This window comes from Molossus molossus, unplaced genomic scaffold (genome assembly GCF_014108415.1).
Source record: "Molossus molossus isolate mMolMol1 unplaced genomic scaffold, mMolMol1.p scaffold_m16_p_4, whole genome shotgun sequence".
NCBI classification, from domain to species: Eukaryota; Metazoa; Chordata; class Mammalia; order Chiroptera; family Molossidae; genus Molossus; species Molossus molossus.
The window spans coordinates 47,994,073-48,012,317 of NW_023425377.1; the positions used below are offsets into that span (position 1 = coordinate 47,994,073).

Here is an 18,245-nt window from a genome sequence, read left to right on the forward strand (position 1 = left end):
GATAAGCAGGAATTTATGAAAGAAGGGTAATCTGGGAGGAGGGAAATATGTGAGCAAAAGTCAGATCTAAGGGTGCCAAGCCTCGCAGGAGACTGAGGTTGTAGGTGTGGCTGGAATTCGTGCTAGAGGCAGAGGCCAGGCACAGAGGGGCCAGAATGCCACTCACATAAGTCTATATCTGTAGGTAAAGTGCTTTCTCAATCAAACTTGCAATTTTCAAATGAAGCAGAATTTTAGGTAGCTGTGCCAATTCAACTTGAGGGCAGGAGGCTGGTACAACAGTTAGAGTGATAAATATATAGAGAAAGGTTTCAAAGGAGTGTCCATACTTCCTTGGGGATTGGGAAAGTCTAGGACCCAGGAATTGTAAACCTGTGGGCAATGCTGTTTCACTTCTTTAGAAGAGGAAGCTGGCACTGACTGCCAGCCCATGGAGGAGTGGGGGTGGGAAGAGGGAGCAGTTTCTGATTCTGCTTCCAACACTCCATAAAGGTATCTTAGTGATGTGTGGCCAATGCCTCCATCACTCTCCACTTAAGAGTTGGTTTTAGTTAAGAAAACAACATTGGGGGCAAGAAGTTGGGATGGATGGACACACACACACACACACACACACACACACACACACGGCATTTTTAGCAAACCTATTATATTAAAATCTGAATTTACAAACCAGATCTACTGCGAGGGGTAGTTTGCTTTACTTTACAGAGTTCATTATCCTCTTAACTCTCAAGTACTTAAGCTACATGTCTTATTCCCATTGGAAAGTCAGATCCAATTTATAAAAACTCCATCTACCCGCCCCCTCGCCCCCAACTTTCCCTGACAACCCCAAACACCCAGGCTACAGGTGCACTGTCCATAAAGGCCTCAAGGCTTCATGACTTCCCTAAGTCCCTCCTCACATCAACTACCCACAGACAAAGTGCCATTTCTCTAATTCACCCATCTTACAGGGGAGAAACAGACACATTGTGGGGAAGGGGCTGCTCCCATACAAGGCCTCATAACAGGAGCAAAGGGCACAGAGACCGCAGTCATACAGGCCTGTGCTCTAACCCTAGTCAGCCAAATTGAGCTAACTATAGTCACTTTCCTGTCTATAAATTCCCACTTAACAGTCCCACTTAGAACAGCTACAAAAATTGAGTGGAGGGATGGAAGGGGTCAATGGGGGGAAAAAGTGGGGACATTTGTAATCTTTTCAACAATAAAAAGAAATTAAAAAATAAAAGAATTAAGTGGAAACAATGCCAAGCCACTGATACACAGTACATGCCTAAGTGACCAAGGCAGACCCCATGCTTCTAATTACATCCCTCACCTCACCCCCACCCAGCCTAGCAAATAACCAACACACCAATTCTGTGTCCAAATGTTGTTTTATCTTTCGGCAGGAAAGATCTTCACAGTATCAAAAGTAAAGAATTAAAAAAACAACAAACAAACGAAAACAAAAACAACACAAAAAGAGCAGTGTTGGGCCAGCAGTACCATCAGGCCCCGGCCCACAGGCCAGCCCAGCCTCCAGGCTCAGTGCGGAGGCTGCGTAGCACCAGGAGGCAGCTCTGTGGAGGTCCTGAGGGGCCCCAGCCTGGCATGGCATCCACTCAGCTTCTGGTTGGTCCAGGATGGCAAGGAGCAGGGAGGGTCTCGGGCAGGTGGGTGGGGATGTGGAGGAGGAAGAAACTGTAGACCTTCAGCTGGCAGTTGGGGGGTCTCAGGACACCCTGAAGAAGCTGGACCCGGCAGGGGCTGAGAAAACAGAAGAGCATGGCCACATGGTGAGTAATGGCCTTCCTATGCCAGCTCTGGGTCTCCATGGGTCTCCGTGGAGGCAAGAACAGTTGCCTCCTACTTTTGCTCCCACAGATTTCCTCAGTCACCTCCAGCAGACGATGAAAGTTAAGACTCTGTCAGGAAACAGAGCCCCAGTCCTGGCGTTCTATCAACATGTGAAACATCATCCTAGATCTCAAGGAATGTGGGACCATCCATTAGGAGTTCATGGTCCCCTGTGGCAGCACACCCTTCCCCAGGACAGTGTGGAGCAACAGCCTAGCTTCTGGCATGTGCTCTCCTGAGTACAGGCAGGGGAGAGGCTGTCTCTGCACTTAAATTCCTGCCTCAAGCTCCAGGTACACAGCCTGGGCTGGTCCCAAGTCTCTGCTTTTTCTTGCACTCAGGGCTCCCAGTTGTGCTCTGAGGAGGGTAAAGGTCAAAGGAGATCAGGGGAGGGAGCATCTCCTGTCTTGGGAGAGAGATCAGCCAGAGGGAGAAGATGGCTCGATGAAGTTTCCGAAGTGTCAGGGACATTGGGCCTGAGAGAGGAGGTACACCCCTCTCTCTCAGAAGGGACAACAAATGAAATTGCGTGGGTCCCCGTCACTCCTGGTTCCAGAGAAGAAAGGCAAGAGGGCATCCTGGCCCTCCTGGCAGGAGCTCTTGGGAGTGTGCATATATCTGTTTGGCAAAGGATCCGGGAGCCCAGCCCGTCAGAGAAATAGGGTTGAGGGAAGTCCTGACTCAGGGGCAGCACAAAGGTGCCACAGGGAGCCCAGTCCCAAAGGCTGCCCCTGGGGAGCTGAGGCCAGCGGAAAAGGAGACTCAGCCAAGGATCCAGGGAGTCTGCTGCTCTGGCACAAAGAGGAGCTGCCCTGGAACTAGAAAGAGGAAGACAGGAGGTGAGGATACCCTCCTGGGTGCAGGTTTGGGGGTCCTTGGGCTCAGCCACCTGCCCCAGTGTCCTGTTGCTTTAAGGGCACTGTGCAGTTGCCAACCAGAAAAGGGTTGAGATATGGCACTGCATAGCCATTAGGCCCCAAACCCAGCATCAAAGTCTGCCTGCCAGCCACACTTCTCTTTGTACTATGGTTTACAGCCTAGTGCCTTCTCCAGTCTTCTGTTTCAGTCCAGGACATTACTGGTCAATAATTGAGACAAAAGGGCTTGTGCAGATGGCTAGGAGAGGAGGCCAGAGCTCAGCTGGGGGCCAGGTCTCTTTTTCTATGAGGCAGCTTCATTATCAGTGCCCTCATGGAACCTATCCTGTTGAGGGAGAGCACCCACAAACTCTTCCCTCCATGACCAAATGACCTTTAAGGCCTTGTCTAGGTTGGCTGTGCCTCACTGCTCCCTCGGGGCTGGCCCTGATGGCCTGCATGGAAGAGCCAGGCACAGCAAGTGTGATTCAACCCCGAGGCTGATAACGTCAGGGATGGGGACAGCCCTCTGGGGCCCATGGTTGCCAGGGCACTTTAGGAGGCAGCATATAGGAAGTAGAGGCCTGGTAGAGATACCCCAGGGGATGGTAGTGCAGGAAGGAACCCTTCAGGAGCATAGGCAGGAGAGCTCACGGGAGGGCATGGCCCAGGGAGGAGCGATGAAAAGGACAGAGGCCTAGGGATAAATGGCGGCAGAAGAGAAGGGGGTCTATGCCTCCAGAGAGCATAGCTTGCTGGGCTGTCACTGTGGAGGTGCAGAGGCCAGGGATGCCAAGCCCCCAGTCCAACTCCCTGTGCCTCAGAGCATGAAATGGTCTAGTGAGGGCACAGAAGCTGGCAAAGCATCGGGAGGAGGTACACACAACACTTGGGGGTTTCTATACCTCACTGAGCTGTGCTGGGAGTGGTTTTCTTGAGGCTGAAGTTGGTCCAGTTCACAGCAACTTTCTGACGTGTTTGCTTTGCAGAATCCAAACAGAATCTGTCAGGTTTGGGAGATGACACAGGAGGAGCACAATCAGATTCCCCCTGCCTACTGGACCCCTATCCTAGACCTGTGTGTTCTGATTACACTAAAGCAGCCAGGTCAGCTCTGCACAACCTCTCTAGCTCCTGGGTGTTAGGGTCTAGCAGGTATGGGAGCTGTGCTGGCTGGGTGGCTATCTGGATGGGACACCCACAAGCCCAGGGGACAATATATGAAGAGAGTTGACACTGCCTTAGGATATGACCCCCTCCTCACCCTGTATTTTACTTTAGCTATACTGGGCTGCCTTCTATTCCCCTAAGGATGTGTTTCTTTCACCCTCAAAACTGTGCGTGCACTGACCTGTCACAAATATCCTTTCGTTTTGCCTGGCCCATTCATGCTTATTCGTCAAGTTTTAGCCTTCTTCTGGGAGGGCTGTCCTGGCCACCCCCACCCCCAGCTTGGTCTGCAGTCCCTCTTCTAGCCAGTCCCCTAACCCTACACCCTTACTTCTGTAACAGCACTTGCCACCAGATTGTGTGTTTATGCTTTCTCTCCATCTAGACTGTTTGATTCACCTCTGCCCCAGAGCTCAGCCCAGGCACAGCAGAAATACAAGTGAATAAACAAAGTGAATGAAGCCAGAAAAAGCCCTGGTTGTTGGGCCCTGACACACTCAGTCCCTTGCACCTTCCCAGATGCCCTATCCTAGTAAGTGGCTACCTGATTTCGGTACAGAGACTGGTGGGAAAAAGCCTGGATGTGGGCAGGACAGCAGGTGGCCTCACACCTACCTCTTGAAGTATTCCACCTCCCGGTCAGTCTCATCCATCTCCACCCCATCCATGTCCTTGGGCAGGAACACATCGTCTAGGAAGACACAGTCAGGAGGGCTCAGTGCCCACAGCTAGGCCTCTGGGTCAGCGCTGCCCACACATGAGGACTACCCTCCACCCCATGGGCTGGCAGGGTGGGGGTCAGCCACTGTTTCTGGTGCACTCACCCAAGGAGGAGGCCGACTTCTCCTGCTTGTTGCGGCTCCGGCGGCTGCGGCCCTTGCCCTGCGGCAAGCTCTGTGGCCTTGCTGGGCCTGGGGGCTGCACAGACTCCGGTTGCAGAGGCCGTGCCTTGGCCTCACCTGGCCAGTTTCGCCAGGAGCTGCCCTTCTTGTCAGCTTTTGGGCTGCCAGCCCAGCCTGGTTCTGGCCAGCTCCCCTGGCTCCCCTCTCCAACCTCAGCACAATTGCCCACTTTGGGAGGCTCCGAGGCCTTGCCTGGCTGCTTGGGGGTGGAGGTCTGGCCTTTAGCACCGGGAGCCTCCGGGCTGGCTGAGGACTGGGGGTCTGGACTCACCTCACTCTTCTTACCCTGACCACCCTGTCTCTTGCCTTTCCTCGGCTTACCCCTTGAGGCTACAGGCTCAGGCAGCTCCTGCTTGCAACTAGGGACTTCCTTTGGGTTTGGCTCCTCAGAGCTGGTGTTGCCTGGCTTAGGTGTTTTGACCCAGATCACCCGGGACAGGTTGGGCACAGTGTTGAGTCTCCTCACTAGCCCATTCTCAGGGATGATACCAGGAGGGGGGCCCCTCACCTCTGTCCACAGTGGTTGGGGGCCTCTCATTTCTGCCCATGGTGGGGCTGACTCGCTTGGAGCTTGTAACGTGTGGTTCTGAGGGGAGCCCAAAGTCAAAGGGGACAGGTCAAGGTTGATGTCAGGCCGGTGCTCTGAGGAGCCATTGAGGTTTGAGGGGGGTAGACTCGGGGTCTCTGGCTCAGCAGCCCCTTCCTTAGAAAAGCCGTTGCTGTCCATGCTGAGCTCACACACACTGAAGCTGGCACGAATGGAGTCCTTGACAGTGTTCCTGATCTCCTGCAGACGGCTGCTCAGGAAGCTGTTGACCCGATCTAGCTCCCGGTCAGGCCACTCCAAATACCTCTCCCTGGCAGGTCTCAGCTCCTGGCTTCCAGAAAAACCTCGATTCACCTGCTTTAGAGCTTCTGCTGCCAACTGAGCCTTCTCCTTTTCCTGCCAATACAAGAGGCAGTTTCAGCAGGAGCCTGGCAGCTAGCAGGTACGAATGTGACACTTAACACACCAGCCTGGGGTCCAGCTCTGCCACTAACTGGACAGAGGCAGGGCCTCGAAATCTTGGCTTGCTTGCCCACCCTGCAGGAGTCAAGATGAAGTGCAATCACACAGGTACTTATCCTGGAGGTAGGGCAGTTAGACCCAGAGGGCAAGGATTTTTTTTTTATTCCTCACCCAAGGATATTTTTCCATTTATCATCAGATAGAGTGGCAAGGAGAGAAAGAGAGAGACAGAGAGAAACAATGCAATAGAGCCACATTGACTGGTTGCCTCCCGCATGACCCAACCAGGGCTGGGGGCAAAACACAACTGAGGTATGTGCCCTTGACCAGAATTGAACCCATGACTCATTGGTCCGCAGGCCGATGCTCTAACCACTGAGAAAACCAGCTAAGGCCAGGGGACAAGGTTTTTACAGCTTGTTCATCCAGAGCTGCAGTGTCTGTGTTAGGGCCTAAGACTGGACTCAAAGGGGTAGGAACATAGTTCATGTTCTTGCCTTCTAGGCCTGAGCTTGAACAATCCACCTACTAGCTGAGCTCAGTGGACTCATGTGCAAAATGGTGACAATAATTCTGGAGTGAAGACCAAAGTGGGGAGCATGTGAGGAAGATGGCTGCTATAAAGGCATTCCCACTAATTCTGCAGGCTGCAGGGGGAAAAAGCCATGCCATCCTATGGGTCTTTCAGGAAGGAAGATGCAGGGCTGTGAGCCTGCCATGGTGGATCAGACTGCTTTGGGTGGTCAGGAATATGTGGCCTCCTGATGCTGTGTACAGGTGCCCCTGAAGAGGGCCAAGTTCTTATAGGAAGGCCACACACCGCTCAGTTGGCCTCAAGTAATCAAGGTCACGCCTAAAGTGTGCCTCAGAGCATACAATGGACAGCCACATGGGGCCCTTACAGCAAGATGTAAAAGCAGCCCCTTTGCCCAGGTGATGCCCAGGAGGCTCAGGGAGGCCGGACCCTGCCAATCAGTGTTGACAGAGCCAGATCTGGAGTGTGAAAAAGAAAGTCTGTGGGCTGAGTCACCTCACCCCTCTGCCCAACCTCCAAGCACCAGCAGACCAAGGAGGCCTTTATAAGAAGACAGAAGATAGATGTCAAAGGCCTACAGGAAGAAGAGGAGCTGGTATTGTGCCAGGGGCTGAATGACTTCTACAATTTCACATATTTCCAGCTGATTTGGAATCAAAGGGGAAGAAACAGAAAAAGAAAAGTGGGGAGAGAAAAGAGGGCATGCCACCACCTCAGAGTCAACTTAAAGAGGGTGACTCTGTGCCCCAACAGGCATACATTTATTTACTCTCTCATCTTTTTTGAAGACTGGCTCCACAACTGACTAGGACCATAACCGTGGGACCTTGGACAAATGACTTATCTTCTTTAAGCCTTACTATCCCCATTTGTAAATTTAGGAAAAAAATGACCTACCTATACTTCATAGGGTTGCTATGAGGACACCTAAGGGTGTGTGTGTCCCTTTCCCTGGGAATAAGTAAGGCTGTGTACCTTGACACTGTGATGCTCAGATGAGGGAGCAGTTGTCTGGAGGAGCATTTCCAGCTATGCACTGTGGAGTTCAAGGCCATGGGCAAAGCGCTGAGGCCAAAGGATGCACAAAGGACTGGAAGGCCCTTCTCTTCACTCCTCCCCTGTACCAGAACACCTTTGCTTTTGTTAGAAACTGAGTTCTGGGGGGAGGAGGGGTAGGGAAAGGTGGGGAAAGGTACAGGGGGAATAAATGGTGATGGAAGGATATTTAACTTGGGGTGAACACACAACACAGTGTACAGATGATATGTTGTGGAACTGAGCACCTGAAACCCGTATAATTTTGTTAACCAGTGTAATCTCAATAAATTCAATAAAAAGGAAAAAAACAAAACAAAATGAAGTTACTTTTCATTTGCTTAAGAGAATTAGTTCTGCTGCTAAACAAAGATGTCTGAAAACTGGTGTAGAGGGAGTGATATGGAACCATATACAATTTGGTAGTGAGAAAGGGAAAATATTTTCTGCTGGGCACAATGAGCTTGGTACTTCTCAAAGGTGTCTCGTTTAATCCTTACAACTACCCTTGTTGCATCATTATCCTCAATTTACAGATGAGGACACTCGACTTTGGAAAGAATAAGGAAATGGCCCAAGGTTATAGGGCTATTAAGTGGCAGAATCGAGACATCACACACAGCTGTGATCTGCAGAAGTTCTTGTTTTTCAATCCTGCCTGACAATCATTTCACAACCACTGACTCTGAGGCACTAGACCGGGTTCTGAGAATTCAGCTGTGCAGAAGACAGTCTCTGCTCATTGACTTGAGTGTGCTGGGGGAGACAGACCTGCAAACAGGCTGTTTAATTCTGAGTGACAGTGACAAGAGCTATAGGGAAAAAAGCACAGGGTGCTCTGGGAACCCAGATTGGGCCATCAGGGAGTGCTTCCCAGGGGTGGTAGTATCTCCCTGAACATGAAGGGTGAGGGGAAATAGTGAGACAAGCACTTTCCAGACAGAAGAGCAAGTGGAAAGGCTGGGAAATGGAAAAGCACAAATCTTTAGGGACTGCAAACCACTCAGAGGTATAGCTGGAGACCAGATTTCTTCTGGGGGTAGGCAGGGTGGAAGTGGGCAGGAAAGCCAGAAGAGACAGACTAAGATAAAACTGGCAAGCTAAGCAGGGGCTAGATCCTGAAGAGTCCTGGAGGTCACACTCGAGTCTGGGTTTGATTCTGAGGGCAACGTTCAGCCACTGAAGGCTTTGTAAGTAGTGGCCGTGGGTGGAGAGAAGTGGATGGTTTGAGGTACTTGGGAGGTAGCATGGCTAGGACTCTCCATGATGGGTGGGGAGAGAATGAGATGAGTCGAAAAACCCCGACAACCACTATGTTGCTATAGCAGCTACAATGACCAAACGCTCACTCTGCTGAACCTTTTCCATGCATTAGTCCATTTCATTCTTGTAATCATCAGAGTTAGGTTTTACTATTCTTCTCATTTTATGGATGAAGAAACGGAGGCTTGGAGGTTAAGTGATTTGCCCAAGGTCATACAGTAGGGTGGCAGAGCCAGGTTTCAAACTGAGGTCCAATTTCAAGGCCCACTGCTCCGGATCACCATGATGCATTTCTCCCAAGATGGACCCACGTTCTGGTTCAGGCAGCTGGGTGGATGGCGGTGCTTCCAACTAGACAGACAACTGAGAAGCAGGCCTCTTGGAGAAAGACAATAAGCTTACTTTTGTATGTGTTGAATTTGAGTACCTGTGGATCATCATGAACAAGTGCCTGGTGGCAGTAGTGGACATCAGTGTAAAGTGCAGGGAGGAAGCAGGTGGCTAGACTGAACCGGGAGGCAACACCATCTAGATGGCTTCTCTTTCCCAGGGAGGTATCCTCAAAAGGGAGGGTCAGATAGAGGAAGAGGAGCTCACAAAGGAAACAGAAAAGAGGGCAGAGAGGATGCTGGGAAATGTGGTGAACATGGCATTCCCACGGTCCTTTTCCTGTACCCCCCAATGGAGAGTACAAAGACAGTCTCTGCTCGTTGACTTGAGTGTGCTGGGGGAGACAGAGATGCAAACAGGCTGTTTAATTCTGAGTGACAGTGACAAGAGCTATAGGGAAAAAAAGCACAGGGTGCTCTGGGAACACAAGGTTTGAAAAGGACAACAAGCAGAGAATGGGAGATGTTGCTTAGTGGAAAAAGAAGATAGAACAGGAGTATGATTTAGATTTGGCAACAAAGTCACTGGTAGCTCTGGGGGATGAGGGTGGAAAAGAGTTTGCAGTGAAGATGGGAGAATTAAAGAGAGTGAGTGAATACAGAGAACATTTTTCAAGAGACTTGGCTGTGATAAGAGGAAAGAGATAAGGGGAGTGAGACAGAGGTTTGCTTTCAAAAGAGAGTACTGGGCACAGTGGAATGCTGATGGGAAAGAGCCTAGAGGAGAGGCTGTAGGCACAGAACAGGAAGTTGATGGTAGCCTGAAGAGGTAAGAAATGACTGCATGGGCCTTAGCTAGGAAAAGGGATAACTCATCCCCATGACCAGAAGAAATCTTGCAGGTGGGCCAGTAAAACATTAAGAGAATGCCTGTCCACTGGCCCCATTGAAACAGAAAATGAGGTTATTTGCCAAAAAATAAGGAGGAGGTGGGGAAAACCTGTAAGTTAGAGAAGAATGGAGGTCTGACAAATGGGTTGTGATGAATGAAGTGATGAGGAGCAAGAAGACCAGGGAGCTCCAGAGGCTTGCTAGGCAATGTAGGGGCTGAGGCAAACAGGAGACCATGCAGCCCTGATGTCACAGACAGATCTGATTCAGTGCTCTCCTTTAGGTATAAAAGGGGAGATGGGTTGTGTTCAAATCCAGGGCTGTGGTTTTTCTGAGTGGGTGTTAATGGAAGGGCAATGGGGCAAGGAATTGTGAGTATTGTTAAGAGAGTGAGTAAATGATCTCACCTGGCCTGGGAAGAGGAGAACGGGGCAGGTAACACTCTTCAGTGGATAAAGAGGAGCGGCTGGGAGATTAGATGACAGAACCAGGGGTCAATTCCAAAAGAGCAGGGGAGAGAGTCATGCTCTGGAAATGGTTTAAAGAGGCAGAAAGACACTTGGCTTTATTCGTCTCCCGAGGCAGGACAGAATGAACACTCTATTGGATGATTTGACTCCTACCAGGGGAAGCTGTGTTTTCGGTGAACAGCCAGGTTGTAAGGCCAGGGGATGGGTGGGGGAACTTGGAGAGAAGACTCATATATAGACAGATAATGACCATGATCACCTATCACATGACAATGCAACTGTACTTCTGCTGTATCCTGGCCTCTACAATGGATTGGGCAGACAGTAGCTGTGCACTAAATTTTTGAACAAGTGAGTAGTGTATGATAAACGGTGAACTAAAGATGTGCGAGGTGTAGCAGGAGAACAGTGAGAGAAGTTACCTGGGAAGGCTGCAAAAGGGGAAACATCTGAACTGAGCTTGGAAGTTGTCAGGAGGAAAAGGAGGGAAGAGAAGAGAACATTACTGGTGAAGGAGAATGTTCAGCACAAAGATTTAAGAAAAGCACATGAGACCTGGGTACTGTGAAGTGTGCTCACTGAGACCTAACTGTCTTAAGAGGCCAAGAAAGGTCAAAGAGACTTGCTGCTGCCCATAGGACACTTTTGGACAGGCAATGCTGGATGGGAGGCAGAAAGTGCTGACCATGTTCTGAAGGCAGTGGTGGGACCCCTTAGCTTACTGCTTCAGGGTACAGGACAAAGGTCCTGGTTTGTCCTTTGGGTTAGAAAAAGATAGAGAACCACTGCTGCTTTCAGAGCACCAGGGCTGTTTTGACCACCCAGGATCTGGGGCTAGCTGGTTGTCAAACCCAATCTCCTCAGCTGCTGGGCTCCCAAGTATGCATTGTGCAGATGAAGTTGGGGGCAGACAGGCAAAGAGGTAATGAGGTGGCAGGGGACCAGCCATCAGGCCCTGGGGCATGCCTGGTATCAGGGCTGACCGAGAACTCACTGGCCTCAGCCTGGGTTATTCCCATGGCTTCAATTATATCTCCACATTGGTAACTCCCAGCCCCACACCTCCATCTCCACCTGGATGTCTCATGAGAACCTCTGAGGCAACGTGTCCCAGCTGAATTCCTGTCTTCTGCCAATTCCATCCTTGCTCAGTGAAAGGCATGCTGTTCTGCCTGTCACCTAAGCAAACAACTGGGAAATATCCCTAACCCGTTTCTCTCCCTGTGCTGTAATCATATCACCTAAGCCTGTCACTTCTGCTTCCTCTAAAAATACACCTCTCCTGCTCCAGTCCCACCATCAATCATCTCTACCCTGGCTCTTGGCTTTCTGGCCTGGAGTATCACCCTGCCAGGCTACCTTCCATACTGCCACACAATAATCTTGGAATGCAGAACTGACCAAGTGAATTCTTTGATTAAAGCCCTCCAGTGACTCCCTTCAGTAGGGCCGACAAGTCCTTTCCCTCACCTCCACTGTCTGTCCTGCCTCTCCTTTTTTGAGCCCTGGCTGCACCAAGCTGCTGTGGATGTGCTATGTCTGCTGCCAGGTGGGCTCTCCTTATGAATTTGTACTCGCTCCCTGTGACTCAGCTCCTGAATCAGCCTCTTGGTATGGCCATTTTTAGTAAGCCCAGGCATTATGAGAGGCTTCCCTCATCCCAGTACTTGTCACATGCTAATGTGCTCACCCAGTTTTGTGTCCGTCTCTCCACTGGACCGAGCTTCTCCAGGGTAAGAACTTAACAAATGCTTTGTCTTCCAGTATTTACAGAGTGTTTGCTGAATGAACAAAATACTAAAGCAAGTCCTGGGCTTGAAGGAATCAAGCTGCTTCTGAGGCCAGGACTCATTTGTCCTCCAGTTACTGGCCCCCTGTCTCCCTGACCATGATGACTCCCAAACTCATTCAGACATTCCCATAGCAGTGAGCCATGCCAAGGTCTTTCATGCCCCAGAAGTCTTGGGGGTTGGGGCAAGGGATTCCTCGGGAAGAAGAGGTGGTAGAGCTGGGCTCCCCCCCACACCCACCTTCTTTTTCAGCTTGTGCCGGGCCCGCTTGGCGGCCCTGGCGCTGTTGGGGACTTTGGGCTCCGTGCTGTTGATGAATTCCAGTAGTTCATCCACATCTCGGTGGTCCACGGCGGGCTCCCCAGGGATCCCGCCCACGGTGCCCCCCTTCATGGGCAGTTCCTCTTTCCGCCTGGTCAGCCTTGAACGGAGCTTCTCTCGGATCTCGGTATAATTCCGACTCGTCGGGGCAGCGGGTGGCTGGGGGAGGGGGAGGTGCTGACATTACACCCTGGGCCTGGGAAGCCCATAGGACTCCCACCCGTTGGCACCAAACATGCGGTGAGAAGCGAGACAACTGTTCTTTCTACCAGAGCCACAGAGGCCAAATGGCTTCACCTGAGACAGGCGGTGGGCGGAGGGAGTGGGAGATACGTGACAGCGTTGGAAGCACACTGGCGTGGGAGCCAGGAAAGCAGGTTTGAGCCCAGGCTTTGTCACTTGGAAGATGTATGACCTTGGGCAGGTCACTGAGTCTTATGAGCCTCAATTTTGTCATCTCTAAAATGAAGATAACCCCTAGCTCAAAGGCGACTAGCAATATAATAACTTTCATTTCCTCTATTCTCAACTGCTCTCCCCTAGCCAGCGACCCCTTCCTCTTCACCTTAGGAAACTTCTGAACTGCTTCCTCCCCCTGTCCAGAGATAGCATGTACTCTGCTCTGTGCCTCCTTCCTGGCATCATCTGTGCACATGGCCTGTCCCTTGGCTGGCTCTCACACTTGGAAGACTGAGGGCCTTTGCTTCCATTCTGCCTTCATCATACACAAGTGTTCACTTCTTTGTGATTATACACGTATACAAACTCATCAGAATTACAGCTCTCCTCTCTGCCATTTCCTTTCCTTTTGCCTAAGAAAAAAAGTCAATCTTAAGAGAAACCACAAAAAGAGCAAAGGTAGCAAAATGTTTAAAAATCCCTACCTCACCAGTTTGCTATGAGGATCAAGTGAGCAGGATGAAGGTGTGAGGACTCACAGGGTCCCAGCACAGTTATTATCCCCTTGAGCAAGGGATCTCTGGGGAGAGCAGGTGCTCCTCTGGCTCACCTTGGCAGGCCCCCAGCCCTCTCTGGCATGGGCAGGTTCACTCACCGCATTGTGGCCGAAGAACTCACAGTAGCAGCAGTCACAGAACTTCCCATCTCTCTGGTGAATGGAGGACGAGGTGCAAGAGCTACGCTCTGAGCTGCTGTCCTCTTCCTCGCCCAGCCCTTCATCTGCCTCGCACGGCTGGGGCAGTTGGCAGACCAGGCCACTGTGTGTAAACTTGTGCCCCTTGCACCCGGGATCTTTGCTGATGGGGGAGAAAGACAGGCCCAAAGGTGAGAGAGGGCAGGGCAGGAGCAGGTCACAACAGGAACCTGGAGAAGGAGCCCCACTGCCCTTAAGCTGCTTCATCCCATGAAGGTCAAGGCAGTCACGCTGCATCAGTGCCTCTCAGAAGAACAGGGCTAACACCTTCACTGTCCCTCAGGGCCCAGCTCAATGGCCCTGTTCTGGAAAGGTCCCTCATGCCTCGCTTGCCCTATCCCACCACGTGATCCTCCCAGTCTCTGACGGCACTGCATGTATTTTTCTCCATCCTACCGTTTATCATACTTGACCATGATGATCTGTTTGCCTATTTGTCTCAAATCAACTGTGCACTCTCCAAGGGCTGGGACAATGCCACTTCTATTTTTGGATCCCAGGGTATAGCATAACAACCTTGCACACAGTAGGTGCTCAGTAAGTAGGTATCTGAACAGATTAGTGGGCTGATGGCTCCCCTGGAGCATCCAAAGGAGGTTAATAGGGTCAGTCTCCTTTCACTTTCTCTAAGGTCCTATGTTCGAGTCTGAAACAGTAAGCAAAGCTGCCTTAATCATGGGCCTTGAGGTTAGGAAAGCAAATGTGCCTTGTGGGCCATAGACTCTAAGACCTACTGTTTGTGGTAGGTACTGTATTCAACATATCATTTCTAACCATCACCCAAGGCCTGCAAAAGAGGTGTTGCTATCCCCACCTTGCAGTGGAGGAGACAAGGCTGAGTGTTTCACTGCTTTGCTCAAGGAGTGGCCAGGACTCAGCCTGTGTCTGTGCGCAAAGTTCATGCTTTCCCACTGCACTGCTGACTCTGAATTTTAGGAAGCACAGGGCATCTTGTAAAATAGATTGGCATCAGCAGTGGGAGCCAGGTGGAAGGGTGAGGCGAGGGGCCAGGAGGCTTGACTCCAGAGCAGAGCAGAGCAGAGCAGTGCCGTGAGTGGAAAAGGAGGAGCAGAAACCATTATCAGTGGTGCTTAGAGAAACTTAATCCAAACTGACCACTTTTCATCAGTTAGATTAGCAAAATTACAATGCCCAGTGCCCATGAGAATATGGAGAGATCAGCACCCTAACATTGGTGCTATGGTAATGTGAAGAGCTTTTTGGAAAGTAATTTTCTGGTGTATTAAAAACCTTTCTTAGCTCTGGCAGGTTTGGCTCAGCGGTCAGAGCTTTGGCCTGTGGACTAATGAGTCGCAGGTTTGATTATGGTCAAGAGCATGTACCTCGGTTGAGTCCCCGGCCCTGGTGGGGTCATGCAGGAGGCAACCAGTCAATGTGGCTCTATCACATCAATGTTTCTCTTTGTCTCTCTCTCCCTCCCACTCTATCTGATCATAAGTAGAAAAATATCCTCGGGTGAAGAATAAAAAAATAAAAATAAAAACCCTTCTTAAAACAAGCAAACAAACAAGAAGGATATCCTGACATCCTTTAAACTGAGAAATTTTTTCCATTCTTAGGGATCTATTCCAAAGAGAAAAATCCAAAAGACAAAAAAAGCTTTAGGCAAAGACATCTTTTTTTCTCTTAATCCTCACACAAGGATATTTTTTCCATTTATCTTTAGATAGAGTGGAGGGAACAGAGAGAGAGAGAAACATCGATGTGAGAGACACATCAACTGGTTGCCTCTTGCACGACCCCAACCAGGGCCGCGTACAAACCGCAATAGGTATGTGTCCTTGGCCTGAATCCAACCAATGACTCTTTGGTCCTGTGGCCGATGCTCTAACCACTAGGCAAAACCAGCCAGGGCCAAAGACATCTTTAGAGACATTGTTTACAAGATTAAAATATTGAAATGACCGCCCTGGCTGATTTTGCTCAATGATTAGAGCATCAGCCCACAGACCAATGAGTCACAGGTTCGATTCCGGTCAAGGGCACATAACCTTGGTTGCGGTTTGTCCCCGGCCCTGGTTGGGGTCCTGCGGAAGGCGACCAGTTGATGTGTCTCTCTCACATTGATGTTTCTCTCTCCCTTCCTGCCACTCTATCTGAAGATAAATAGAAAAATATCCTCAGGTGAGGATAAAAAAAAGTTGGAATGACCTAAATGTTCAGCAACTGGAGAATGGTAAAGTGCACTGTGGAGAATATCTTCCTGCCTGTGAAACAGGCTTAGAAGCCCACACAGGATCCTAACAATATTAAGTGAAGCCGAAGACTGTACAAACACTACCAACGCTTATGGGAGATACAGAGGAAAAACTGCTAGGAGTGGGCAACCATAAATGTATAATAAACACAGATCTGATTTATAATAAAAAATAGACATCTATCTTCTCCAAAAAATTGTATCTTTCAAATATATATTAATATAACCTTTCTCAATAACTTGAGAGTTTACTTCTAGGACTCTACCTGAAGGACACAATTCCTAACTTAAACACAGATTTGGTTGCAAGCATACTTATGACAGCCTTGTTCACAATGGTTAAAAATGGGAAATGCCTAAATGTTCAGGGGTAGAGGGATGATAAAAGTAAATTATGCTAGAGTTATAAAAATAAGACATTAATGTGGCCACTGAAAAGTGTTTTGAAGGATTTTTAACTGGAGAAATGATCTTGGTATAATGTTTAAAAAATCATAACATGAAAATGTATATTGTCCTGGCTGGAAAGCTCAGTTGGTTATAGCATCATCTCAATGTGCCAAGGTTGCGTGTTCAATCCCCAGTCAAGGCACATATAAGAATCAAACAATAAGTGCATAAATAAGTGGAACAAATCAATGCTTCTCTCTAAAATCAATTTAAAAAATGTACATTGAACAAGGACCTAATTATGTTACATACAGAAACATCAGGAAGACTATACCGCAGCACTAGAAATTTATCTTTAGGTTGAGGAAATTTTTTTCTTTAGACATTTCTAAATTTTTCCAAGTTAAAAAAACAAAACAAAACGCATATTTCTTTCATAATTGCAAAAACTATGAAAAAAACATAAACAGAGTCAACCCTTTAAGTTTCAGCCCAAAGGTAGCCTTTGCAGTGTTCAAAACTCTAAGCCCAAGTCAGCAGGGAGTTTGCCTTTCAGTCTGCTCACTCACCTGTGAGTGCTAGGGAGCTGCTGTGAGCTCGGTGGTGGGAGCAGAGGCCCGCTGCAGTGCCCACTGCAGTGCCCACTACAGGGGTGGCTGCACCCTGAGAAAGGAGGCATCTTCAGGAGCGGCATGCTGGTGGAAGGCAGGTGGGAGCTCTGACATGCCCCTGGAGTGTGTGTGTCGGCAGCAGCAGCAATAGGGCATTCTGAAACCTGTGCAGGGAATGGTGTTGTGGGGGTGGTGGGCAGCAGATGTGGGTGGGGTGGTGAGCCAAAGGATCCAGAGTGAGATGGGATCAGCGACGCTTGCTGTGGGTGGTGGCCGGTAGGGCTGTTAGGTGGAGCAGTGAGGTCTGAGTGCCTGCGGTGCTCCGAGATGGGGAAAACCTCACCTGTGGGCACATGGGGAAGAAAGGTGTCAGATTGGGGGCCCAGACCCTGGGGAGAAAAGCCCAAGGACCTGCTGCCCCAGCACTCAGCTTACTGTGACCAGAGGGACCTATCCGGGCACAGCACCTCAGCACAGTAGACCCATGAGCTTTTGGGAATGTCTAGCAGTGCCACCTTGGGCTGGAGAGGTTTCTCTGCAGGCAGCGACTCGGCTGGACAGGCTTGAGAAGCCTAGGCCTGAGGGAGAAGGGACCAGGAATGCCAGCCCCATGGAAGGCCACACACCTCCACTGTGGCACAAGCAGGGAAACATCTTCTGTCAGAGTCTCTAAGATCTGCTTGCTCAGGCTCTCCCCAAGCCCCAGAAAGGGTTGCAGGAGCCAGTGGAACAGCAGGTTGAGGTTCTGCCTCTGGGCCATAAAGAGTAGGCGGTGGGGTGTGTCAGACTCTCTGGTGGCCCCAGATTTCAGAGAAATAAAAAAGGCTTTCATGACTCTGGTTTATGCACCAAAACAACTGGCAATATGTACTGCTCAACTTTCACAGTTGAGGAGACAGCACCTTTCTGAAGAATTCAGCCCCTCCACTTACAAGTAGATAGTAATTCCTTATTTACACAGTTTATCAATAAACCATGATTTTTGGTTTGAGGGTTACCTCAGGGTCTAGAAAAGGCATACAGGGCTGTGAAACAGGCTAATAATCATGGCAGCGTGCACTGTCAACCTCTTGTGGATAGAAGTGCAGTGTTTCATACCTACTCCCTAGATGGAGAAAAAGAGGCCTAAGAAGATGACGGCACCCAGGTCCTCTGTGCTGCTGCAAGGGTCAGGTATTCTGTGATTTAAGTTCTAATGCCCTAAGGGCCCTCCCACATTCCACTTTTTATTCAATCGGTGCTCACCAGGTCCCTTCTTGCTCCAATGGTAACAGCTACCAGGGCCAACGACAGCAGTGTTTTTCAACTTCAGAGTCCTGGGGAAAGGAGTGCCCCTCTGCTTCCACCAGAATAGCTCTACATTTACTTAATTTAACTGATCTTCAGGTTCATTTGAACAAAGTGGTTAGGAAAACAGCTGTCTACATTTATGAGGCCTGTCTCTCTCCCAAGC

The 18,245-nt window shown here is 49.8% G+C and overlaps 1 protein-coding gene across 6 annotated transcripts in view; it reads right to left on the minus strand.

Annotated features, from left to right (window-relative positions):
- Positions 1-1,370: 1,370 nt before the first annotated feature.
- Positions 1,371-18,245, minus strand: part of FAM193B (family with sequence similarity 193 member B) — a 34,487-nt gene continuing 17,612 nt past the window's right edge. For 3 of the 6 annotated variants that reach the window (XM_036282105.1, XM_036282107.1, XM_036282109.1), the window contains 7 exons: positions 16,751-17,135; positions 13,475-13,676; positions 12,340-12,579; positions 4,700-5,720; positions 4,491-4,566; positions 3,611-3,708; positions 1,371-1,758 (listed from right to left, as the gene is read on the minus strand). In XM_036282105.1, the coding sequence (XP_036137998.1) occupies positions 3,612-3,708; positions 4,491-4,566; positions 4,700-5,720; positions 12,340-12,579; positions 13,475-13,676; positions 16,751-17,135 (2,021 nt within the window). In that variant the 3' untranslated portion in view covers positions 1,371-1,758; position 3,611. Of the gene's footprint in view, positions 1,759-3,610; positions 3,709-4,490; positions 4,567-4,699; positions 5,721-12,339; positions 12,580-13,474; positions 13,677-16,750; positions 17,136-18,037; positions 18,151-18,245 lie in introns of those variants that run through there. The other 3 variants (XM_036282108.1, XM_036282110.1, XM_036282106.1) reach the window with 3 other exon arrangements.